The sequence below is a fragment of the Elephas maximus genome, chromosome 17 (genome assembly GCF_024166365.1).
Source record: "Elephas maximus indicus isolate mEleMax1 chromosome 17, mEleMax1 primary haplotype, whole genome shotgun sequence".
NCBI classification, from domain to species: Eukaryota; Metazoa; Chordata; class Mammalia; order Proboscidea; family Elephantidae; genus Elephas; species Elephas maximus.
In genome coordinates, this window is record NC_064835.1 from 14,255,896 (window position 1) to 14,281,111 (window position 25,216).

The 25,216-nt window shown below is 46.7% G+C and overlaps 1 protein-coding gene across 4 annotated transcripts in view; it reads left to right on the top strand.

Annotated features, from left to right (window-relative positions):
- Positions 1 to 229: 229 nt before the first annotated feature.
- SORL1 (sortilin related receptor 1) overlaps positions 230 to 25,216 on the top strand; it is a 199,675-nt gene continuing 174,688 nt past the window's right edge. For 3 of the 4 annotated variants that reach the window (XM_049856795.1, XM_049856797.1, XM_049856796.1), the window contains exons 1-2: positions 230 to 1,043; positions 22,281 to 22,397. In XM_049856795.1, the coding sequence (XP_049712752.1) occupies positions 354 to 1,043; positions 22,281 to 22,397 (807 nt within the window). In that variant the 5' untranslated portion in view covers positions 230 to 353. Of the gene's footprint in view, positions 1,044 to 4,328; positions 4,425 to 22,280; positions 22,398 to 25,216 lie in introns of those variants that run through there. The other variant, XM_049856798.1, reaches the window with a different exon arrangement.

The following is a 25,216-nucleotide window of genomic DNA, read 5'->3' on the forward strand; positions in this document are numbered from 1 at the left end:
TATACCTACCCTTGCGTTTACTGCCTCTGAGCAGAGTTTATATTTACTGTGCCCGGGTGGTGGCAGTTTATGTTGGTCAGGGGTAGTTTTTCGCTGTGGCCACTTCAAATAAGCTTTGGTGCCCAGAGTAATCGAAACTATGTGTGTTTCACAATGGGGCGGGTTCATCTGGATTCTAATTTGCCCATTGTGTTCCCGGAGGTGATTTTTTTTTCTTCTCCCGGCTCTCACTGGGAGGTGGAGATGGGTACAGCAGGGGGGGCGGTAAAGGTAGCGGTGTGGCGGGATAAGGGCTGTGCAGTCAGAAAGAGCGACTTGCCACGGTTTAGGACGACCTCGTCACGACCCCGTATATGCGGCAACTAACTCCAGGGAAACCGAGCGAGCCCTGCGCAAGTCTTCATTCCCGCAGTGGGAACAACGAGGTGTGCCCGGGAAAGGGCACGCACCTCACGGGCACTCTCTGCCTTGACTTCCCCATCCCTCGGCGGGGGAGGGGCCCGAGAGCCGCGGAGGCCGCCGAGCGGAGAAAGTGCGCGAAGGGGACGCGGCGGCGAGCCTCACACGTGACGGCGCCGCGCCGAGCGGGACTCGGCGGCTGCGGCGGCAGCGGCGGGCGCAGCGGGCGGCCCGGAGCGGCGCGGCGGCCTCGAGCCCCAGGAGCGGTGCGCGCGGCCCGGGCCCAGTCCGCTCTGCCGGCCTCGCGCTGCACATTCTCTCCTGGCGGCGGCGCCACCTGCAGTAGCGTTCGCCTGAACATGGCGACAGGGAGCAGCAGGAGGGAGTCGAGACTCCCCTTCCTCTTCACCCTGGTCGCGCTGCTGCCGCCCGGGGCTCTCTGCGAGGTCTGGACGCAGACACTGCACGGCGGCCGCGCGCCCTCGCCCCAGGACCGGGGCTTCCTCGTGGTGCGGGGCGACCCGCGCGAGCTGCAGCTGTGGGCGCGCGGGGATGCCTGGGGGGCGAGCCCGGCTGACGAGAAGCCGCTCCGGAGGAGACGGAGCGCTGCCCTGCAGCCGGAACCCATCAAGGTGTATGGACAGGTGAGCAGCTTTGCAACCCGCCTTCCTCCAGCTCTTCCCTCACCCCGCACTTCCTCTCCCCCGCACCCATCCTTTGCAGTCGCCTCTCAGGTGCAGGCACCACTGGGGACTTCCCGGCTTGCATTTGTTTTCCCCCCCCGCCCGCCACAGGAGTACAACCGCCAGCCCTTGAATTACATTGATCTTACCTTCTTCCTGTCGATTTTAGCGAAACGTATTCCAGGTCGCTTGCGGGGTGCAATGCATATTTCCCCAGGGTGTGTGCAGACCGGTCTACTTGCCGGCAGGTATAGGAGTGCAGCTTCATTTTACATCTGGATAAAAACGGCTTTCTTTAGTGTATCATCAGTTGGCAGTGGGAGCGAGCACCCTGCAGTTGCGGTACGCTTACACAGACCAGCAAGAGCAGGGGTTTCTACACTAACCATTTCCAACCGCAATCATAGGTGGGCAAACCGAAAAGCATGCCGGCTATCCTGGTATATAGTAAAAGCCAGAGGGGTGTGTGTGTGTGTGTGTGTGTGTGTGTGTGTGGGGTTCTATACATTCCTCCCTCTCTCCTCTCTTCACCATAAGGACTTTATTTTGGCCAGAAATATCCCCCATGGCACTTGGGAATTTGACTGCAAAGACTGCAAGAATTTGGGAGGCATGATTATTGAGGAAGAGATTTATTTTCATCCAGGCAATGGGTTTATTAGCTTGTAACCAAACCAAACCAAACCCACTGCCATTCAGTGGATTCCAACTTATAGCGGCCCTATAGGACAGAGTAGAACTACCTCATAGGGTTTCCAAAGCTATAAATCTTCACAGAAGCAGGCTGCCACATCTTTCTTCTGCAGAGAGGCTGGTGAATTTGAACAGCTGATCTTTTGGTTAGCAGCCGTGCGCTTGAACGACTGCGCCACCAGGGCTCCTGTTATTAGGTCATAAGTAACAAGGATTGCACTAATTCAAGTAACATGAATTTCACTTTTATGGCCAGACTTATTGCTAGGTATTGCAAACTGAATTAGCGGTTAGTATCAGCATTTTTTTTTTTTTAATCAGCATTAGCAAAATTAATTTGGCCATTTTATTGCCTCATGAGGTTCCTGGCCCTGTGGTTGAGGTTGACATCAGCAAAACTGGAAGGTCGGTGGGGGAGGAAGAGGGGGACCAGTGGGGGTGGTATAAACATCCCTAGAGTCAAATTGTTCCTTTTTGAAGTAGAAATTAAAAGATTGGGCTGAGCTCTGCTTCTCTTCAGCGGCTTTCCCTTAGCCATTTCTTCAGGAAATGTGTGGAGTCAAATGATAAACCCTGGGGCCAGGAAGTACCTTATAAACCACCTGGTCCTCTTGTGTCATTTTGTTGATGTAGAAACCGACGCTTGTCAAGGTGAGGTGCTTTTCAGTTCTTGTGTGCATTGTCTGAAGTCTCAGTGACCTTTAGGTGGTTAGAGAGTCACCCTGTCTTTATCCAGTGCTTATGCTCCTTTCTAAAATAAAATGTATATAGTTAAGCAAGGGGGAGGGGTGACGGTAGTGTGTGGGAGTGTTTGACTTCTTCCGCCATCAGCCCTAAGGCAAGAGAAAGTGCAGGTGGCAGGGACTGCTAGTCCCCCTTGAGCCCAGATCCTTGTTCCCTTTCCCCCAGATCCCTCTGTTTCCTATCAGAAACTTGTTTTTTGTATTGAAAAGAAGTCAGCAAGCTCTTTGGTCTCCACAGGAACACCCGCTCATGGAGAGTGGGGAAGGGAGGAAGAGAGGTTCCCTTGTTCCCTGAGTCTTCCCAGTCAGCCCAGCGCTGCTGGGGGCTTGACTCAGCTTTCTGGGGGGCTGGGAGTGGCCAGAGGTGGAAGACAACCCCTCCAAGGGCTTGGGAACCCCCAGCTCTAGTGTTGGCAGAGGGAAGAGCTTCCTGGTCTCCAGAGTATGCACACAGGTGCCATTTCTTCCTTGGGTTGGGTTTGTGAAAGCGTCTGGGAATTTGGGACAAGTTAGAGATTAACTCTGCTCTCATTGGGAGAGACTCCAAAATCCTCGGCTTTTCTGTTTCCGGGCCAGCCAGATTGATTTTGGTTCAGTTGTGAAAGAAGGAGAGCTAGCAGTGGAACTCTTTAATGAAGAATCCCTACCTAAGCTGACAATTTGGGGCTGCGTTTTTCATTTCTGTGGCCGTCTTCCTGAGCCATTGTTCCCTGTTGTCCTGAGTGGGATCGACTTGGATACCTAGGGGTTTGGTTAGATAAAAAAATTTCCTGGTACTGGGCTTTCTGTCACAAGCTCTATCTGGTGCAGACCTCTCAGGAACAGAAGGAGCTTGGATGCCCCTCCTGCAGCTCCTGTGTAGCTCACATCTACTTGGAATGACCTTTCTAGCAAAGGTGACCTTTCGCCTCTGTTTTCCCTGGGGCAGGCCCAGTTTGAATAGCGCCCCCTGTGCTCTCCAGAGTGTCAGGATGCGGGCTATACAATATAGGGTCATTCTACTTCTAGCCCTAAGGCAAGCTCCACTCTATTTCCTCTCCCCTTTTAAGAGGGGAGTTGAGTGTGCAGATGGGGGTAGGGGATAAGATTTAATCCACACTTTCAGAAAACTTGGAATTTAAGGAGGAGGTAAAGCAGATACAGATACAGGCTTGTAAATGTACTGGACTTGAACCGATAAACCAGCCACAACTCTAAGCTGAAAAAAAAAAAAACCAAACCCACTGCTGTCGAGTCGATTCCAACTCATAGCAACCCTATAGGACAGAGTAGAACTGCCCCATAGAGTTTCCAAGGAACCCCTGGCAGATTTGAACTGCGGACCCTTTGGTTAGCAGCTGTAGCACTTAACCACTGCACCACCAGGGTTTAGCCACAACTCTAGGGTAGTTTATTAGTGGGCTGTGTGATAGGCGAGGGCCTGGGGAAATGGAGTTATAGGGGGTCAGGTGGACTCAGATACTCTGCAGCTTCTTGCCCTCTCACCCGTTGACCGAGGTGAAGAGGATGCCTCATGGCGTACGTTAGGGCTACAAGCAGAAGCTGTCTGACCAGAGAAGCCCTAGAAATGACTTATAAGCCACCAGCTTCAGGGAAGGGAGAAAGGAAGGCTTTTGCAGGAAGACACCTGCATCTGAATTAACATGCCCTGTGCTGTGTTGCTTTTTCTCATTTTAGTTTATGGAGTAAAATGCTGCCCAGTTGTCTTCATCCGTAAAGTTTTCAATGGCTGATTTTGAAAAGTAGATCACTGGAGCTTTCTTTCTAGTCTGTCTTAGTCTGCAAGCTCCTTTGAAACCTGTCTAGCATCATAGCAACACATAAGCCTCCATGGACAGGTGGGTGGATGGTGACTGCACACGAAGTACGATGGCTGGGAATTGAACCGAAGTCTCCCGCGTAGAAGGTGAGAATTCTACCACTGAGCCAGCAGTTCTTTCATATGGAGTAAACTTGACTTAGTTATTTTGACTGCATTTGTCCTCAGGTTCTGTAATGTGGGGGAGACTGATTTTTGCCGTGGTAGCTTAGAGGGATGTCTGTAATAACTGTGGTCATTGTGATAAAAATAATTAATATCAGATATCAAGACTTCTCTGTCCAAGGCCAAAGATTAGAAGTTGAGTATCTTCTAAAAAAGACCAAGTCCAACAAGGGGGATTACGTACTATTTTGCCAAGCTGAATTTATTCCTGATTTCACGTCAGGTCCATTCCTCTGTGCCATTATACTTGCTTTTTCCTTTACCTAGAATGGTCTTCCCCACTGCTGTTCTTGCCTGGAAAACCTGTTCCATTTTTCAACCTCCACTTCCAGGGTAACCTCCTTGTATGCCCAGACTCGGTGGGGAAGGGGTTTTTTTGAGCAGGTCACAGCACTTACTGCCTTGTGTTATAATTACTTGTTTAACTGCCTCATCTCCCTGTTTGCTCCTTGCGGGCATAGATCAAGCCATTCTCTGTTTCCCTGGCACTTGGTGGGCCCGTAATGAATATTTGTGGACTGATTGCACACCTGGGAGAAGAGAGCCCTGCAGGGTAGGAAGAGCATTATAGCTATATAAAATTTTTTTTTTTTTTTACGTAGGAGGGCAGTGGTGAATGCATAGATGGATAGTGAAAATTAGTTGGCTTGGTGGTGAGGACGTAAATGGAACGTCTTGTGGGTGGTGGAGCCCTGATTTTCCTGTGCTCTCCTGGAAGTTATATGGAATGAAGAATTGGGGTTCTATTTTACAGAATCTTCCCTTTTAGGACTATCATACTGACTTGTGCTAATGATACAGTTTTGGGGGAAAAATCTTATGGAATGTAGCACAAAGCCTAACAGGATTTACAGGTTTATTTTCCTTCCAACAAACTCTCTGTTCATAATTCCAGCATTTTAGAGGCCAGGGAGTATTCAGTGTCTTGATTTGAGACTGAAAATAAAGTGTCTGTTACAGCACAAGGCACTGGGACAAAGAGCCTCCTTTGGGGTGGAATATTGTTTAGCTTTAGATCTCTTTTTAGTAGATGTTTGCAGGATACACTTGCATGGGAAAGAATTGGCTGGTTGATTCTGAAGTTAGGCTGTGTGACCTGTAAGCTTCCAAAAGAAAAAGAAAAGGCAAAGCATTTGCTGTTTCAAGTTCTTTGTAGGTGAAGAGTTGCTTGGACTGTTGAGTTGGCTTGGGAGGGGAAGTGACTTGAAAAACTCCTCCTGATTCCCCTTGACATCTCTCCTTATTGCCCGTAGTTCCACGCTCGGTCTCTGGCCACTATTTAGTTCATCAGCAGCTCGTATGTCTGGGGGGATGGAGGCTTTGAGAGGTGGAAGGAATGAGAGGAAAGGAGACAGTGAGAGGAGTGAGGGGATGGAGAATTAACGGGGTGAAATGAAAAGCTATTCAGTCCAGTTATTTAGCTTTTTGTGGGTAATACATATTTACAGAACAAAATTTGTACAAAAGCGTATGTATAAAAACGGTTGCTGTTAAGTTGACTGCAACTCATGATGTTCCCCTGTGTGTCAGAGTAGAAATTGTGCTCTGTAGGGTTTTATAGTGGCTGGTTCTTCAGAAGTAGCTCACCAGGCCTTCCGTGGTGCCACTGGGTGGATTCAAACCGCTAACCTTTCTTGAACCATTTGCACCACCCTGCCTCTCATGTCTCGCGTTCACCCAGTACCCCTTCCCACTTGGCAACTACTGTCGTTAATTTTTTGTACATCCTGTCAGACATAATCTATGCATATACACTATGCATATTTATATGGGGAAACCCTGGTGATGTAGTGGTTAAGAGCTACGACTGTTAACCAAAAGGTCAGCAGTTTGAATCCACCAGGCGCTCCTTGGAAACTCTGTGGGGCAGTTCTGCCCTGTCCCATAGGGTCGCTATGAGTCAGAATCGACTCTATGGCAGCAGGTTTTTTATATGTATATTACAACATGAAATTTGAAGCTTGCATTATCAGTGGCTTTTTGTTCTCCATGGAGCCCTGGTGGTATAGTTAAGTGATATGGCTGCTAACCAAAAGGTCAGCAGTTCAAATCCACTAGCCACTCCTTGGAAGCCCTATGGGACAGTTCTACTCTGTCCTGTAGTGGGACTGTGAGTAGAAAAGACTCAATGGCAACAGGTTTTTTTTTGTTGTTGTTGTTGTCTGTAGACCTTGTACGGGTAACGAGATTAACTTTAGTTCTAGAATATATTTATGGTATTATGACAGTGAATAGTCAGGGAGTTACCTGAAGTGTCATATATGAAATAGAGTGTTACTCTTCCCTAAGGCCAGATGAAAGAAAACTCGTTCTCCTTTCAAGGGCTCCTGAGGGCCAGGAGAGCAGCCTTATAACTCGGAACGCTGCTGGAGAACAGTTCTCTGGAGATGTAGAGCTCAAGTTTGGGAGAATACCAGAGTGCAGGGATCATGGATCTTGGTTTTCACTTGTGTTCTTTTCAAGAATGTTCTCTTTATATGCTGTAAAATGAAGTTAATAGTATGCTTAATAAATTGCTCTGACACCTGGGATCCAGGAGGCAGATCCTAATAGCAACTGACATCTCAAAGCAAAAGGTGTATGTCGTGGGGACATTTTATTGTCAGATTGTGGTCTGTGACAGCCATCTTTGTGTTGTCATTGTTGAATCCCAGGGCAGAGAGAGATGAAGCCAGCCTTGTACAGTCCACTGTATTGAGGGGACACAGGGACATTCTAATAATCCCCAGAGCAGATAATCCAAAAATAAAGTATGTGCCTTCGCTGTGTATTTATTTATTCTTTTTTTTTTTTTTTTAAAGCATCAGTTTAGCTTCCTAATTAAATGTTGTTTAGGGCAATATTAAAATGAATATGCATTATTTGAGCAGAAGCCAGCTGATGGGGGAGCAGGCTGGCATAAATGTGCTTGGGGAAAGCCAGTTGGGAGTTTAGAATTTTTGGCAATAATTCATATTCAGGTAATTGAGAGCTGACTACATAAAAATGTGTTAAAGCTGCCCAAGACCAAAGATTAGAAGCTGAGTATCTTCTATCACACTGACCTTTCTTCTGTTTAATTAGATTTAGCTGTGATGGAAAGTAAACGAGAGACCATATTGATTTGAATATTTGGGGATCAGTGTTTCTCTAGAGGAGCCCCTGGGTGGTGCCAATGGTTAAAGTGCTGAGCTGCTACTAACTGAAAGGCTGGACATTTGAATCCACCCAGAGGCACCTTGAAAGAAAGGCCTGGTGATCTACTTCTGAAAAATCAACGATTGAAAATCTTATGGGGCATGGTTCTATTCTGACATCCTTGGGTTGCCATGAGTCAAAATCGGCTCAATGACAACTTACTAAAAGAATTTATCTGGAAGTGGTTTGGGCAGTAGGTGTGTGAGGTAGTTTCTTGATACACACAGGGCCTTCCTATGCATTCTCAAGGTGTGCCGGAATTCGTTGGCAGATGACATATTTAGTCCGGCCACGTAGATGTGGAAATCAATTTCGCTCAGTTTGAAATGAGCCACAGTTAATTTCAACCTAATTTATTGGTTTATCGACCTGTAAACCTTGGGTCTTCGAAGAAGTGGTGTGGGCAGCCTTCTAGCTTTGAAGTGGCTGATCATGCTGAAACCAGGAACTGATGATGGGGATACCTTTCAGGGCTGGAAGGTCAGCATCCTGGGCTTCTTCCTGTATTACTGTGAAACCCTGATCCTCCAAAGCCATTTTTGTATTGGAATGTGGGGAATGCTTTGTGCATTTTGGGGTGGGTTTCATAAAAATAGGACTTCATGACAGTAATGACCATAATGTTGTTGTTCATTGCCCTTAAGTTGATTCCAACTCATGGCAACCGTGTGTGTGCAGAGTAGAACTGCTCCGTAGTGTTTTTTCTTTTTTTTTAAATTGTTCTGTGGGTGAAAGTTTACAGAGCGAATTAATTTCTTGTTCAAAAATTTATGCACAAATTGTTTCCTGACATTGGTTGCAGGCCCTGCAATGTGTCAGCACTTTCTGTCCTTCCCCCTCGGGTTCTCCTTGTCCATTCTTTCAGTTTTCCTGTCCCTTCCTGCCTTCTCGTCTTTGCTTTTGGGCAGATATTGCCCATTTGGTCTCGTATACTTGATTGATCTAAGAAGCATGTTCCTCACCTGTGTTATTTTTTGTGTTCTAGGGATTGGCTTCAGTTCTGAGTTAGAAGGGTATTGGGGACCATAGTCTCAGGGGTTTCTCCAGTCTCTGTCAGACGAGTAAGTCCGGTCTTTTTTGTGAATATGAATTTTTTTCTACATTTTTCTTTCACTCTGTCTGAAACCCTCTATTGTGATTCCTGTCAGAGTGGTCAGTGGTGATAGGCAGGCACCATCTAGTTCTTCTGGGCTCAGGCTGGTGGAGGCTGCGGTTCACGTGGTCCTTTAGTCCTTTGGACTAGTATTTTCCTTGTGTCTTTGGTTTTCTTCATTCTCTCTTGCAAGCTCTTAAGACTCCAGAGGTTACTCACCAAAGTAGGAGGTAGAGCATTTCTTGGTGAACTATGTTATGCCAGTTGACCTAGATGTGCCCCCGAGACTATGGTCCCAGCCCTGTCAGAAGCAGATTGCCAGACCTGTCTTCTGAGGCACCTCTGGGTGGGTTTGAACTGCCAAACTTCCTGTTAGTAGTTGAGCACTTAAAAATAATTACAAAATTTTATTATCCACTGGGCAATTGTTAATTATAATAGTAACCAAAGACAAACCAAATCTGTTGCTGTTGAGTCAATTCCAACTCATAGTGACCCTATAGGACAGAGTAGAACTGCCCCATAGGGTTTCCAAGGAGTGGGTGGTGGATTTGAACTGCCGACATGTTGGTTAACAGTCAAGTTCTTAACCACTGTGCCATCAGGATTCCGTACTGGTAATGGCCCATCCCATATTACTGCTGTAGCCAAGAGGTGGCAGGTCTTAGCTTCCTGGCCTCGTGGATCCTATAACACAGAGCTGCCCAACAGATCTTTCTGTGATGGTGGAAGCGTTCTATGTCTGTGCTGTCTATAGCCACGAGCCATATGTGGCTACTGAACACTTGAAATGTGGCCAGTGTGCCTGAGGAACTGAATTTTCTTTCACTTAATTTTAATTAATTTAAATTGAAGTTTGAAGAGCCATAGGTGGCAGTGGATTAGTGTATTAGATGGGGCAGGTTGTGGGAAGTCTCCTTTTCCCAGTGCTAAGGCAACCTCCACCTCACCCAAGAGAGAAGCTGCGGTTACAGCAAAGGCCTCTGTTTGTTTTGGTGGCACAGACTGAGGGAAGGAGAGCAAGAGTTGAGGGCTGTAGGTTAACCCCAGGTTTTGGTGGCCACTGACTGCAAGTTGAATGCTGGAGACAACAGCCTTTCTTCTCTAGGTAGAACTATATCAGGGAACCAAAGAAAGGAATCTCCCTCCCTCAGTAACTGAGGTGATGAAGGCCGACCATTCACAAGGGCTAACCGAACCTCTGTGCGCTCACTTCTGACCAGGCCTTGCACAAACAGCCTGCCTGTATCCTGGCTCTGCTGAGGTGATGTGCAAATCCTTTGCCTTCTGTTTACCAATGAAAGATGTAAGTAGCGACTTAACTGTGGGACCGTCTTCCCACCCCTGCCCTCTGCTTCCTGTGCTCTTGTTGACTTACCTCAGTGTAGCTGGGTCTGTCTTGCATCCCTCCTACCCTTCAGGCGGGCATGAAGACAAACAGCACAGGCGTGTGGTGTTCATCATTGCACATACACCTCCCCACTTGCAGACTGGCCCTTTAACTTAGCATGCCATTGCTGTTGCTGCCGCTGCAGGCTTTTGGCTTGGAAAATCAGGACCCTTCACGATGATTTAGCTCCAGTCCCCTGAATTAGATTAAAAACACAGCTACGAATTCTCAGAAAGGCAGCCTGATGTGATTATATCCCAAATCTGAGTGGCAGACAAGGGCAATAAAAGATGTACGTCTATCAAATGTGTTGTGTGATGGGTGAGGGCCAGTGTGCTGTTTGTTGTCCTTTTTTTTTTAAGTGGACTAGGTAACTGGTAATCCTTCTGTTATTTAGAAAAGAGATCAGCTTATGGAGTAGAAACCCTCTTCCCCCAAATAACTGTGGATTGAAGAGGGACTTGAGGGAAAGATGGCTAAGGTGATTGTTATGTGGAATAAACGTAGGGTTTGACCATTGAGCGGGTCCTGCACTGGGATTTTAATATGCTTGTGTACTGAGGGGAATTCCATCCCACTTTGGTGTCCTGGGGAGCTGAGGAAGTGTCATATGAAATTTTTAGTTCTTAGGAAGCCTCTATGGCCAGAAGGGGATTCCCTAGGTGGTACAAACGGTTAACGAGCTCAGCTGCAAAGGGAAAGGTTGGAGATTCAAGTCCACCCAGTGATACCTTGGAAGAAAGGTCTGGTGATCTACTTCTGAAAAATCAGCCACTGAAAATCCTCTGGAGTACAGTTCTACTCTGACATACATGGAGTCTCCACGAGTGGGAATCGACTGGATGGCAACGGGAGGTGGTGGTGGTGCCCAGAAGGAACTGGGATGATCTGGTTGAGCTTGGCCAGCCTGGGTTAAAAGCAGTCTCAGGAGCAAGGCTAGTTCAGGGAGACATCAGGTCGGTGCCTCAGAGACGAGAAGTTTTGCCTGAAGCTGTGGGGCTTGGAGTCTAAATAGTAAAGAACTCTTTTTCTATGAGCCCAGGGGTTGCATGGGAGACAGTCCAATGTGGGTTTGCCCAGGGGAACCTGGGGAGAAAGGGTAGTACTTACAGGTCCAAGGATCCCAGCCGAGGAACCTGCTGATGTGAGGGCGTGGGACAGAGTGGAGATGGACGAGTGGCCTTTGAAACTGGAAGTGTTTGGCAGAGACGTGAGTGTTTTAAGCTCGTGCTCAATGAATTGAGTGACACGAGACTGTGTACCTGCGGTTCCCTTCATCTGTATATATTTTGTTCTCTGAAATTCTCTCACTGCAGAGTAAAAAACAAATAAACCAGGCGGTTGACTGTGCACGTGGTTTGCTGAGTTTGGCAAGGTGTGCTGCTGGTGCCGTGGTGATAGGATTACCGAAAAAACAAGGCCGAGGCCTTGAGTGTTTAGAGAAGAAAAATCAAGGAGTGGGTGTGGAGGGTTGGATACAGGCAAAAGAACGAAGCAGGGGAGTCAGGCTAGTGGAGTGGTGCCTGTGGGGCTTCTGCCCGTCGCCTTGCCCACCCTGCCCTCCTGGTAGCGCAGGAGAGCGTCTTGTATTACCAAGAAACGCACCCTGCTCCACTAGCCTTGTTCACAGCTTCTTTCATAGAGTGGTAAAGAAGCCACTGATAACATCTTGAAGCCTTTGGTTGCAGGTTGTAATGTTGCAGTTTTTTTTCTTCGGGGTGAAGAAAGTGCTAGAAGACAGTGTAACCTTTCCATTGGAGCCTTGGGACCCAAGGTTGAGTTTCCCTCCGGTCTCCGTGCTCGGCTGTGGAATGAGGTCTGAGCTTGACTCGGGCTCATGGTGTCTTTTCATTTTACATACGTCATTGCTTGCTCTTAGGCCTCATAGCTCCAACCCCAGGGATGCTAGTAATAATTGTTTACCTGGAGCCGTTTTGTGAAGAATGGCTTATTTTGGCAAAGAGCAACTTGATGATAATGAGAAATCAGATTTTAGCATTTTGAAGTTTATAAAATATGTTTATGTATAAAATCTCATTTGATTCATACAATACTTCTGTCAAATTGGGAAGATAAGAATTATTATTATTCGAAGTCGTGTGGTGGTTGTTAGCTGCCCTCGAGTCAGACCCCAACTCATGGTGATCCCATTCACAATGGAGAGAAATGCTGCCCAGTCCTGGCCATCCCTGTGATCGGTGGCAGATCCGACTATTGTGATTCACAGGGTTTTCATTGGCTGATTTTTTGGAAGCAGATCACCAGGCTTTTCTTCCTACACTGTCTTAGTCAGGAAGCTCTACTGAAACCTGTTCAGCATCATAGCAACACATAAGCCTCCTCTAACAGACGGGCGGTGACAGTGCACAAGATGCGTTGGCTGGGAATTGAACCCAGGTCTTCTGCATGGACGACGAGACTTCCACCACTGAACCACAACTGTCCTCCCTCAGAGTTATACAGCTAGTAAATGTAGCGATCAAGACTTAAACCCAAGCGTTCTGACTTGTTTCAGATTTACTCTGCCGTACTTCCTCTCAAGTAATAGTGAAAGCCTTGCTTTCATGCAGGGACCCACGGCCTTTTGCTGTGAAGATTTCTCTCCTCCTGCTCCCCACTCCCAAAAAAAAAAAAAAAAAAACAACTTAGAGATTATGTATAATTCTGCCTTCTCATTGGCTCTCAATGTTCTGGCTACACTGATTGTCTTTTAACTTTTCAAATGTGACAGGCCCTTCCCATTCCTGGCCTTTGCTCTTGTCCCTGGTCTTGTCTCTGTGCCCTTCTCTCCAGCCTCTTTTGTATGTCTTGTCTTCAGGGAAGCCTCACTTCCCACATGAGAGATCATGTCCTGTGTTAAACAGCTTCAATTTAATAATTATTTGTGGAATGACTTGTCTAATACTTGTTTCCTCTACTACTTTCTGAGCGCGAGGCTTTAGCACCTAGGTCTGTCTGCTGTTTTCCTCGCACCGAGCACAGGGCCGGAAACCCTCGTGGTGTAGCGGTTAAGTGCAACGGCTGCTAACCAAAGGGTCACCAGTAGGAATCTGTCAGGTGCTCCTTGGAAACTCTATGGGGCAGTTCTACTCTGTCCTATAGGGTCGCTATAAGTCGGAATCGACTGGACGGCACTGGGTTTGGTTTTTGTTTGGTTTTAGCATAGGGTCTGGTACATAGTTAGTGCTCAATACATATTTATTGAGTGAACCAGTGGAGTCAGGGAAAGTGGGTGGTCCGGACCAGCCTGAAGAGCTCATAGAAAAAGCTTTGGGTCCACAATCGATACTTACGTTGGCGAGTCCTGGCTTAGGGTGCTCACGTTGAAATCCCACTGTGACCTTAATCTCGTCTGCAAAATGTGGAAATTGGTTTAGATGTTCTCTGCGTTTCCTTCTGGCTCTGACACTTTGTGCTTTTTCTTACTTACCAACAGGTACATTAAGGGGTGATTATTTTCATGATAAAGAGATTTTTCACAGGCTTTTTTTGGTAAGGAACCCTCCTGGGACAGCAAAGCACATTTGCTAAATGACAGAGTGTGTTGACCAGGAAACGGTGAACAGGTTCTCCCTGCCAGTGGTCAATCAGAAATGAAGATATGTCTCTCTCTACTGATACTGTAAATCGGGGACAGTGTAATTATCACACCCTCGGCAAAGAGAAAGGAAAAGGCCTAATTTTTTATCCATAGGGAGCCGCTGGCTTCAGTGAAGGAGACTGTTGTGAAATGCTGAGGTTTTAGTTCAGGGTCATTCTTGGACTTGATATTTTATCTCAGAGAAGTCTCTTCTCCATCACTTTATTTTCCCATCTGCAAAATGGGCAGCCTGCATTTATCAGCAGAGTAGTTACTGAGTTCTGTGGGGGAAGCCTCCTGCCCAGACACAAAAGCCAGATGCGTGAGCTGAGAGAACACGAACAGGGCCTGTCTACAGGGAGCTCAGAAACTGGATTTCGGCTCTCCTGAGGTGGAGTCCAGGGAGGATAACGAGCCTACTAAATATAGTGAGAACACAGTCTTCCGAGGGGTGACACTGTGGGGTAATTTACATACCTAGCATTTAGGTCAAGCAAATGAGTGCTTTGAGAAAACCTTGTTATTCTTGGACCTTGAAAATCTGTCTTTGGTTTCCTCAGGCAGGTTGTATAGTTCGGGAGGTTTAGCTGCTGCCTCTGTCCTCACAGTTGAAGGACAGGATATTTGCTTTATGCTTCATTGTAGAATTTTAAAAATGCTTCTTTGTAATTCACTGTGAATGAAACAGAGAAATGAACCAGCCGGCCTTATTTCTCCTCCTTGTGCTGTTTTCTCCCAAGAAGCTGTGTGGGAGCAGTGAGGATTATGAGCTGTGGGTGTCTAGGACAGCCTGATCTTCAGATTGGAACAATTTGAAAAGGTAATGGCAGGAGAAGTGAATGGAGATGATGTGTGACCCGCTCCCTTTAAGGATTCCCATCCCCCTGAATAAGCTTCCATGACTGTACAGGTTTTGGTGGTTTTATTGTAAATTCAGTATTGGTTCAGACTCGCACCACTGATTTCCCTGTGCACCGTAAAACCAAAACCAAACCAGTTGCTGTTGAGTTGATTCTGACTCACGGCGACCCCACGTGTGTCGGAGTAGAACTGCTCTGTAGGGTTTTCAGTCACTGATTTTTTTCAAAGTAGATCATCGGGCCGTTCTCCCACGGTACCTCTGGGTGGATTTGAACCGCTACCCTTTCGTTTAGTAGCCAAGCGCTTAACCATTTGTACCACCCAGGGATGGCTATAACAGGTAAGAAATGATTGAAGAGCCTCAAAGGGTGCTTGGCACATAGCAGGCCTCAGTTGGTAGGAGAATGCATGAGGAATCAGTGTCTTCATAAAACAAGCAATTTATTTGCTTTCTTTCTATTGATAACAACCCAGGGCTTGGGAATTGGGTAGCGGCAGATTCTTCCTTCACTCTGAATAACTGGAGGCAGATATTTAAACTCTTTGGATCACCAGGACCTGCTGGGAGACTCAGAGACAACATACAGGGTGATTTGGACCTGTTTGAAAAGAGACACGGAGATATGTGAAGGTGTGGGTGGCGGCGATTATTGTGAGCTGGGAGGTGACACTGGCCAGAGCCAGTGGCTTCTCTGGCTGGGACTGGGAGGCCTGTGCCGGCGCAGAGGCCCTGCAGCTTCCCCGACAGCTCTTGAAGGATTGCTTTGGCCAGAGACTCAGTCCTCAGCCTGCCTTCTCTGTGACTCATTCTAGCTGCATAGTTTGGTAGCATGAAGGGTCTAGATGAGATGAAAGAGGCAATTCTTAAGACTAGGAGCTTGTAGGGACTGGATCAACACTGGAGAATCATACTGTTCTGTGCAGGTCTTTTTTTTTTTTTTTAATTCATTGAGGGGAAATCCATATAACATTCCCGTTTTAAAGTACACAATTCAGTGGCATTTAATACATTCACAGTGTTATGCTACCACCACCTCTGTCTAGTCCCAAGATATTTTCATTACTCCAAAATAAAACCCTGTGCCCACTAAGCAGTCACTGTCCACTCTCTTAGCCCCTGGCAACTTCCAGTCTGCTTTTTGCTTCTAAACATTTAACAATTTTGGATATTTCCTATAAATGGAATCATACAATGTGTGACCTTTTGTGTCTGGCTTCTTTCACTTAACATAATATTTTTGAGGTTCATCTACTCTGTAGCAGTGTCAGGTCATAGAGTTTTAACATCAACTTAGAGTGCCAGAGAGGCAGTGGTGGTTCACTAGTAGAATTCTTGTCTTCCATGTGGGAGACCTGGGTTCTGTTCCCAGCCAGTGCACTTCATGTGTAGCCACCCCTGGTCAGTCGAGGCTTGCCCGTTGTTAGGATGCTGAGCAGGTTTCAGTGTAGCTTCCAGACTAAGACAGACTAAGAGGAAAGGCCTGGCAATCTACTTCTAATGAATCAATCAGCCAGTGAAGTGAAAACCTCACGGTCTGATCTGTAACTGATCATGGGGATGGTGCAGGACCAGGCAGCGTTTAGTTTCGTTGTGTATGTGTTTGTTATGCTTTGGGAGCCTTTAGCAGCTAAGAACAACAAAGTACCAGAAGACACCCCCCGCCCCCACAAAAAAAAAGGGAGTAAGTCTCTCCTAGCCACTGTGGTTTGGTTTCAGTCAGGTCTTACCAGGAGGCCCCTAGGTGGACTGGGTTCATTATTCCCCTAAATAACGGGACAATAGAGACACATGGAGTCTTGGAGTGTGTCCTCCAAAAATACAGATTCCTGGGCTCCAGTCAGCGGGATTCTGAGTCAGTAGGTCTGAGGTGGATCCTCACAGACGACTGGGAACCAGGCTTGGGAGCCTCTGGACCAGGCGACTTCTGGGGAGGCCCTTCTACCACCCAGGATTACCTTGACTCTTAATGACCTGACTGTGAGCCTGGCAGAGACCCGAAGCACCCCAGAGATGCTGCTTGTTGTTGGTGATGTCTAGGTTTGAAGATTTCCATGGTTTACAGTTTTTCTCCCATTTGCCTTCTGAGGGGAGGCTCTTGGCCCCCTCCCTGCTGCTTTTACAGTTCCAATTAATTGTGTCTCATTTATCAAACTCCAGCTTCTGCTCTCTGTGAGCTGGGGGTGGGAGAGGAAAGGTTGTTTCCGCCCAGGGTTGTGATTATAACTGACTGCACGTCAAGGTTATATTACTGGAAAGGCCACCCTCCCACACCCTCCCAGGCCAGCGTCTTCGGGTTATGCCACCTCCACAAGGCTGTTGGTGGAGCAGGCGAAGCTGATAAGAGTGATCTGGAAGCCTGCAGCAGTCCCGAGAGGGCTGGTGGCTAGGGAGAGGAGGCAAAAGGGAAATCTTTGGGAACAGGAGAGGCAACAAACAAACCCGAAATCACCGATAAGGGCATGGGCGTGATCCCAGGGACCTGTAGGCTGTTCGTGATTGTGGGGGCTGCCCTGGGCCTCTGGTTTCTTGGTCACATTCTGTGGAGAGCTAGCAGGAGACTCCTGATTTGACACCATTTTTTTTTTTCTCTCTGTCCCCTGGGGGGATGGTGCTGGAGGCCCAGGGTGATGGTGACGGTAGAACTCATTTCTTTGCGTTTACAAGTTGTATGGCCCGCCATCCTGCCTGCTGGTCTGCTTCCTCTGGGCACAGGGATCTCCTGTGGCTGACTTTGGGCTTGTGCTTTGGAGGGATGGACACCTGGCCTGCTTTGGGGATCAGCTGTGACCCATAGTGGCTCACCGGGAAGTTACTCACATGATCAGGATGTGCCCATTTGGGAGTCTAAGGAGCAGGACTGTTTGTGTCAGTGCCTAGTGACCCTTTTACAAGCCATTTCTTGCCAGGGATTTTTTACCCCCCACTAGGCTGCTCTTTTTTAGTTTGCTGTTTGGAATACAAAGGGTATCTAATAAAAAAATCTTTTTTTTAAGTGTTTTCGCCAAGCTGGCCTCCTAGGCTTTCTTTGTTAAAAAGAAAAAGGCTTCGGTTATTTCGATGCTTGTCCTCTGTGCTCTCCTCACCCCTTCACCTCTCTTTGGATTGGTTGAGGGGTCTCGTAAATCTCTTTTCTCCCAGTAGAAAGACTTCACTGAGTTGTTTGCAGACCCCTTTCCTTCTCTGATCACTCACTGAAAGCTTTCTAACCAGTTCAAAGTATTATCTGATGGTTACCTGCCAGAGGGGCCAGTTTTGACAGGCCGTCTTTGAGGATGTCCAAGTTGAATATTGGTGGACTTTTTCATTCCAGGTCCTGGTTGAACTTGGGCAGTTCTTTTAGTTCTTGCTCCTTTATTGTGTTATTGTTTGTATAGCTCTCTGTCCATTCCCCTGGCTCCAAAGGAGGTCTCTGGGTGGCGCAAATGATTTGTGTTCGACTGGGGGCACAGTGGTTAAGAGCTTGGCTGCTAACCAGAAGGTTGGCAGTTTGAATCCACCAGCTGCTCCTTGGAAACCCTATGGGGCAATCTTACTCTGTCCTGTTGGGCCACTGTGAGTTGGAATCAACTCAATGGCAACAGGTTTGGTTTTGGTTTTTACTAAGCTAAGGTTGGTGGTTTGAACCCGCCCAGTGGTACCTTGGAAGAAAGGCCTGGAAATCTGCTTCTGTAAAGATTTTAGTCAAGAAAACCCCATGAAATGGTTCTACTGTATAACACATGGGGTTGCCACAAGGCAGAATCAACTGGAAGGCAACAGGTTTTTTTCTTTTTTTTTTTTTTAAGGCTCCAAGGGTGAGGATGCTTTTGGAGAGAGAAGACTTCTAGCCTGAACTCCTGGGTGTCAGTGCCAGTGGGCTTCTGGTCCTCATGTGCTTGCAGATTCTTCCACAAAGCTTGGCTGGAAGGAGAGAGGGGCAAAGGGAAGGCTGGTGGAGCACCTTAGCTGTTTTCTGTCTGTAGCTCTTTGGGTTAAGTAGTTTATTGTTTTATTTTCACTTCTCTGGTGATGCTTGCCTGGGATTATATACCTGGGAATGGGAAGGGACATTTGGGAATGCCTTTTTTTTTTTTTTTTATTGTACTTTAGATGGAGGTTTACAGAACAAACAAGTTTCTCATTAAACAGTTAGTACACATATTGTTTTATGATACTGGTTAACAACCCCGTGACATGTCAACACTCTCCCTCCTCAGCCTTGGGTTCTCCATCACCAGCTTTCCTGTTCCCTCCTGCCTTCTAGTCCTTGCCCCTGGGCTGGTGTGCCCCTTACAGTCTCGTTTTGTTTTATGGGCCTGTCCAATCTTTGACTGAAGAGTGAACCTCAGGAGTGACTTTATTACTGAGCTGAAAGGGTGTCGGGGGGCCATACTCCCACGGTTTTTCCAGTCTCTGTCAGGCCAGCAAGTCTGGTCTTTCTTTTTGAGTTATAATTTTGTTCAGCGTTTTTCTCCAGCTCTGTCTGGGACCCTCTGTTGTGATCTCTCTCAGAGCAGTCAGTGGTGGTAGCTGGGCACCATTTAGTTGTGCTGGACTCAGTCTGGTGGAGGCCGTGGTAGATGTGGTCCATTAGTCCTTTGGACTAATCTTTCCCTTGTGTCTTTGGTTTTCTTCATTCTTCCTTGCTCCCGAAGGAATGAGACCAGTGCAGTATCCTAGATGACCGTTCACAGGCTTTTAAGACCCCAGACACCACTCACCAAAGTAGAATGTAGAACATTTTCTTAATAAACTATGTAATGCCAGTTGAGCTACATGTTCCCCGAGACCATGGTCCCCACAGCCTTCAGCCCAGCAATGGGAATGACCTATTTTCCTGAAAAATATCAAGGGTCTTTTTCTTCAAAGAGGTCGCATTTCAAATATTTCTCTAAGGAATTCAGTTGCAGGATCAAATTAGATGCAGGTGCTTGAGACTCAAAGCTGAAGAGTTAAGGATTAGCTCCGTTGTTATCCTGGCTGCCAGTTTTGGGCACAGGTGTTTATCTTCTCCCTGGTGACACCTGAGAACACTCAAGGAGTGGGTGGGGAAAGTTAGGGCCTGGTGGGGTGAGGAAGGGAGAGGAGGAGAAAGGGCACCGTGGGAGGGGAGGACTTTCTGCTGCTGAGTCTTGATAAGACGGACAGACGGACGGCTGCTAAGAGGGCAGGTCAGCATAGGCTTGCACTTGCATCAGTCCAAGAGGTGAGACTGGGAGGTGGAACGTGCAGCTTGAGATGTGCGGAGGCTACTCGGAACGTCAGAAGCTTGATCTCCTTTTACACGTGCCAGAGACTGCTTGAGGTTGGGGAGGCCGGTGGAATAGGCGTCTCTCAGACATTGCTCTGCAAGAGAGAGCGCTTGCCCTTGATTTGGGGGGTTTTGTCCTGATTCTGAATGTTACACTGGCTTTCAGGAATTTTGAAATTATGGTCAACACTTTGCTGTCTTCACAGAGGGTGAAGTGTGTGGCTTTGTTGCTCTGAAATGCGGATGCTTGAACTGGCATCCGTCAGAGAATGGGGAGATGAGAAAAATAAAAGTAATGCAGTTAGTTTTTCATAAAGCAAAATTTATTTAAAATAAACAACTCTTCCTTATTCTAGGGTTATATCCTTCCTCAATTTTAGGTGTCAAATGCCCTTTGTTTAAAAAAAAATGATGGTGATTTTTGATGATGGCTGTATCAGTTAGCAGGGCAACCACCACCGCCAGTCGCCACTGAGTTGGCCCCACTCGTGGCAACCCCGCGTGTGTCAGAGTAGAACTGTGCTCCATAGGGCTTTCAGTGGCCGAAATTTCAGAAGCAGATCACCAGGGCTTTCTCCCAAGGCATCTCTGGTTAGACTGGAGCCCCCAACCTTTTGGTTAGCACCTGAGCACACTAACCATTTGCATTACCTAGCTATGTCATGAAGGAGCCCTGGTGACGCAGTGGTTAAGTGCTCGGCTCTAATTGAAAGGTCAGTGGTTTGAAACCACCAGCTGCTCCGGCAGCCTGCTTCTGTAAAGACGTAAAGATTATAGCTTTGGAAACCCTATGGGGCAGTTTTACTCTGTCCTGTGGGGTTGCTATGAGTCAGAATTGACTCGATGGCAATGGATTTGGGATTAGCTGTGTAATAGATGAATCCCAGAAGCTCTGCCATGTAACCCAACAGAAATGCATCTTGCAACCACGGGAAGTTCAAAATGAGTGTTACTGATTAGTGGAGGACCTTTTCAGGGAGCCAGGCTCCTTCTGCCTCGAGGCTTTGCTGTCCTCTGGGCTTGTAGATAGGGAAAGAAAACAGCTGGTGGGCTGGGTCTATGTGGGGCCAGGACTGGTAGTGGCACTGATACCTTTCCTTCCCTGGTCATTAGCTGGAGCTCAGCCTCAGGGCCACCCCTCACTGCAGTGCAGCCTGGGCGATGAGTCTGGCTGTCATTAGGAAGACACCGGGAAGAAGAGGAAGCAGAGCTGGAGAAGAGCTGGTCAAGTTCCAACACAGTGGTTCTCCTTAATGTCCTTATGTGGCGAGATAGAAATTGTCAACAAATCCTCTGTTGGCCTTCTCATTTATTTTAATATTTCACTGATCTAAAAAATACCAAAGTCTGGGAATTACAATAGTAGTTAGCAGTAATCCAAAGGAAATTTCTCTTCAACCCTGGAAAAGATTTCCTTACTTGAGACACTTCAGAAATAAATAAAAACTGCCCAGTGATGTTTTCCTCTTGTTCCTCGTTGTGAGCTAAGGGTCAGCAGCGTTGCCTTTAGGCCGGAGAAAGCACCCATCTGAACAGAGGTTTCAGAAGTGTGTGGTCTTTCTGGTCTGTGCATTTTTTTGTTGTTGTTTTTTGAATGAGGGAGACATTTCAGTATTTTGGTTTAAAACCTTAAGTGTGTGTTACACATATTGAATAAGGATGAAGGTAACTAGAGATTGCAATGTCCCAATGGTCAAAAATAAGCAAACTAATGAGAGCCTGGAAAGAGGATTTTCTGCAACTCAGTTATATCTGGAATAGCGGGGAACTAGTGTCCCTTCTTGGGGAAGTTGAGGCTGGTGGGCTGTGCTCAGCAGGGAGAAATAGGCCATCTCTGCCCAGCCCTGCAGATGTAAGAATCTGGGCCATTTCTTTCTTTTATTTATTTTTTATTGTACTTTAAATGAAGGTTTACAGAATGAACTAGTTTCTCATCAGTTAGTACACACTTTGTTCTATGACACTGGTTAACAACCCCACCGTATGTCAACACTCCCTTCTCAACCCTGGGTTCCCTATTACCAGCTTTCCTGTTCCTTCCTGCCTTCCAGTCCCTGTCCCAGGGCTGGTGCACCCCATTAGTCTTGTTTTGTTCCATGGGCCTGTTTAATCTTTGGGTGAAAGGTGAAGCTCAGGAGTGACCTCATTACTGAGCTGAAATGGTGTCTGGCAGCCATACTCTCAGGGTTTCTCCAGTCTCTGTCAGGCCAGCAAGTCTGGTCTAGAATCTGGGCCATTTCTGAGTGACAAAGGAGAGAGCGTCTTTTTTTTTTTTTTTTTAGTTTTTATTGTGCTTTAAGTGAAAGTTTACAAATTGAGTCAGTCTCTCAAACAAAAATTTATATACACCTTGCTATATACTCCTAATTGCTCTCCCTCTAATGAGACAGCACACTGCTTCCCTCCACGGAATTCCTAATTCCTGTGTTGGTTTGGTCTCTTACAGGTTCGTCTGAATGATTCCCACAATCAGATGGTGGTGCACTGGGCCGGGGAGAAAAGCAATGTCATCGTGGCCTTAGCCCGAGACAGCCTGTCATTGGCGAGGCCCAAGAGCAGTGATGTAAGTATTTGTGTGGCTCTGGCCACTCCTCTGTGCCGTTAACATGCCCTTTTCTGATCCTCTGGGATGACCGCGCCAGAAAAAATAGTGGGTAAACGGAGAATGGCCTGGATGAGTTATATGATAGGGAAGAGAATCTAGAAAATAATATACCTTTTGTTTGCTGAGCACAGGGTGGTGCCGTCAGTGTTGCAAATAGATCCGGGTGATGTGTGATTACTTTTGTGAAGTGATAGGGTAGGATCTGGATCATTGTACCTGCTCAACAAAATGCCATAATGCATTTCTGGGCAGAGCTGCCAGCCACTAGCAGTGCTGGGTGGAATCTAATTGGTCTTTCCCACGTGCTGATTTCTCCTAAACTGTTCCAGTTGGGTGAGTTGTGGGATCTGATTTTCTCATAGTCCTAATTTTCAGAGTTATTATTATTATTTTTTTTACAATGTTTAATAGTTAGATTCTTTGTTAGACCAAACTGGCCCCCCGCCCCCCCAAAAAAAGAAACCAAACCTGTTGCCGTCAAGTCAATTCCAACTTATAGCCACCCTATAGGACAGAATAGAAGTGCCCCATAGGGTTTCCATGGAGCAGCTGGTGAATTCGAACTGCTGACCTTTTGGTTAGCAGCCAAGGTCTTAACCACTGCACCATCAGGGCTCCCTTGTTAGACCAAGGGTTACAAACTCAGAGGTCTGCCGGAGGCCAGGCAGGTAACAGAAAGGATTGAAGCAACCTCCAAGTTAATAACGCCCTTTACTTCAACGAAGAAAAATGGTCCTTCCCAGTTTTCTTAAAGCATGTGGCTCTGTTGGGCAATATATCATTTTCCCACTTTGGATAGTGACAGAAGTTCAAGAAATATTTCACCATTATCTTAATTTGAATGTGGTGATTGATACTTGATCTCAGTGTCAGGGAGACGCAGGAAGTAGAAGTGACTTTGGCAAACCGGAGAATACTTGCTGAATATTCTAGACTCTTGTTGGCCTGCAGGAATGAGGGCCCAGTGTTGCCAGGTCTGCTGATGTTTTCAGAGAATCCCAGAAGTCTGAGTTTTTAGTGAACACTGCTGTGTCTTAAAAGTTGACAGCCAAGGTATAGTTTTTATAAATACCGTGTGGGCCAAGTATAACATATGCGAGGGCCAGAGCTGGCCCTTGGGTCCCAAGTCTGTGACCTTGCTCCTGACTTTCTTTGTGGGGGGAAGAGAATCAGTCCCTGCCTTGGATCAGGGGTCTGACGTGGTGAGAGGGTGAGGCTGTGGGTAGGAAGACACACTGTGGAGCTTCTGTCCCTCTGTAGTCTGGCCAGAGGAAACTGATGAACTTGCTAGCACGTTTGCACACCAGCCTTAGGGATAAATTTGTAACTCTTGAATATAGGTTGGCTTTCTGTGAGGTCCCTCTGTGTGTATTCCCTGTCTGGTTTGGATGCATTCAGAGGTAGGTGACAGGAGGAAGCCCCAGGGCTGTTTTCTGGTGAGTCGAACTATGGTAGCCACGAACAGGGAGGGCAGAGAAAGGGCTAGCTAGAAAGATGCATAGCTTTGCCCATGGTGGGTGCCATGCATGGCATGTAGGAAACCACCACAGCCAACAGACAGTCTAGGCATAGTGCTTCGGAGTGGGGTAGACTTGTTTTGGGCAAAGACTTGGGCCCCTTTATAAATGTCCTCAAGGTTCGCAAACGGCTGTGGCCACAGACCGCAGCCTATGAGTGCCTGTTTGCCCTATGAGGGTCTCTGTAGGTACTGCCTGTCTCAGTTACCTAGTGGTTCTATAACACATATACTACAAGTGGGTGGCTTAAAAAAACAGAAATTTATTTTCTCACAGCTCTGGAGGCTAAAAGTTCAAATCAAGGTCTTCCTTGTAGGTGGTCCTGAGTGTCCGTTGGTTCTGTGGTTTGTAGACATTCCTCACATGCGTCTGTCTGCCCCCGTGTTTGTGTGTCTCTTGCTCTTATTATAACTCAAAGTGATTGGGTTTAGAACCCACCCTAGTTGAGCATGATCTGTTTAATACAACAAAGAAAAGCCTATTCCAGACAGAATTATATCCTCAGGTGTAGGGGTTAGGACTCCAACACATATTTTGGGGGAGACACATAATCTATAATAGCACTTTCAGAAGAGTTACTTATCAGTAGACAGGAGATAGCTTTATACACCCTTTTGTCACTTATAGACATGGTTAGGTTCCAAAGACTAGGTTGTTATGCAGTATCATTGTTATGCAAAAATGGAAGACAACCACATCAGATCACAAAATGGAGGATGACTACATCATTACATAAACGCAAAATGTCAGATAATGAGATAGTGTAAGTGAGGAGGAGGTGTGCTATACTGTGTTGAGAAATCCTCCTTGGGACTTAAATACATTTTAAAAATTCTTTGCCCAGATAGTATTTTTTCTGAGATTGGTAAAAGACCTTAACCACTGTTTTACAGTTTTGCTGGAAAAACGAGCTTAGAGACGTTAAGTGACTTTCCATGAGATTCCACTCTGCCTGTCTGTGGAAGACTTGGTGCTAATGAGATTTAAGACCCTATCCTGTACTCAGTGTCTGAATATTTGGGTGTGTCTTACCAGGAGTCCATTGAACATTTGAAGTGGAAAGCTTTTCCGGAGTGAAATATGTGTTAAGATTATATTGTAAAGTAACTTAATGCCCAGATGTAGTAAATCAGGATAGCAGAAATTTCCTCCATCTGTACACAAGCTACATTAAAGAATTGGCAGATGAAAATGAGGTGTTCTGATGTGAAAAATTAATGCAAATTAAATTATGACCCACAGGCAGGAGTTGGTGGTGCT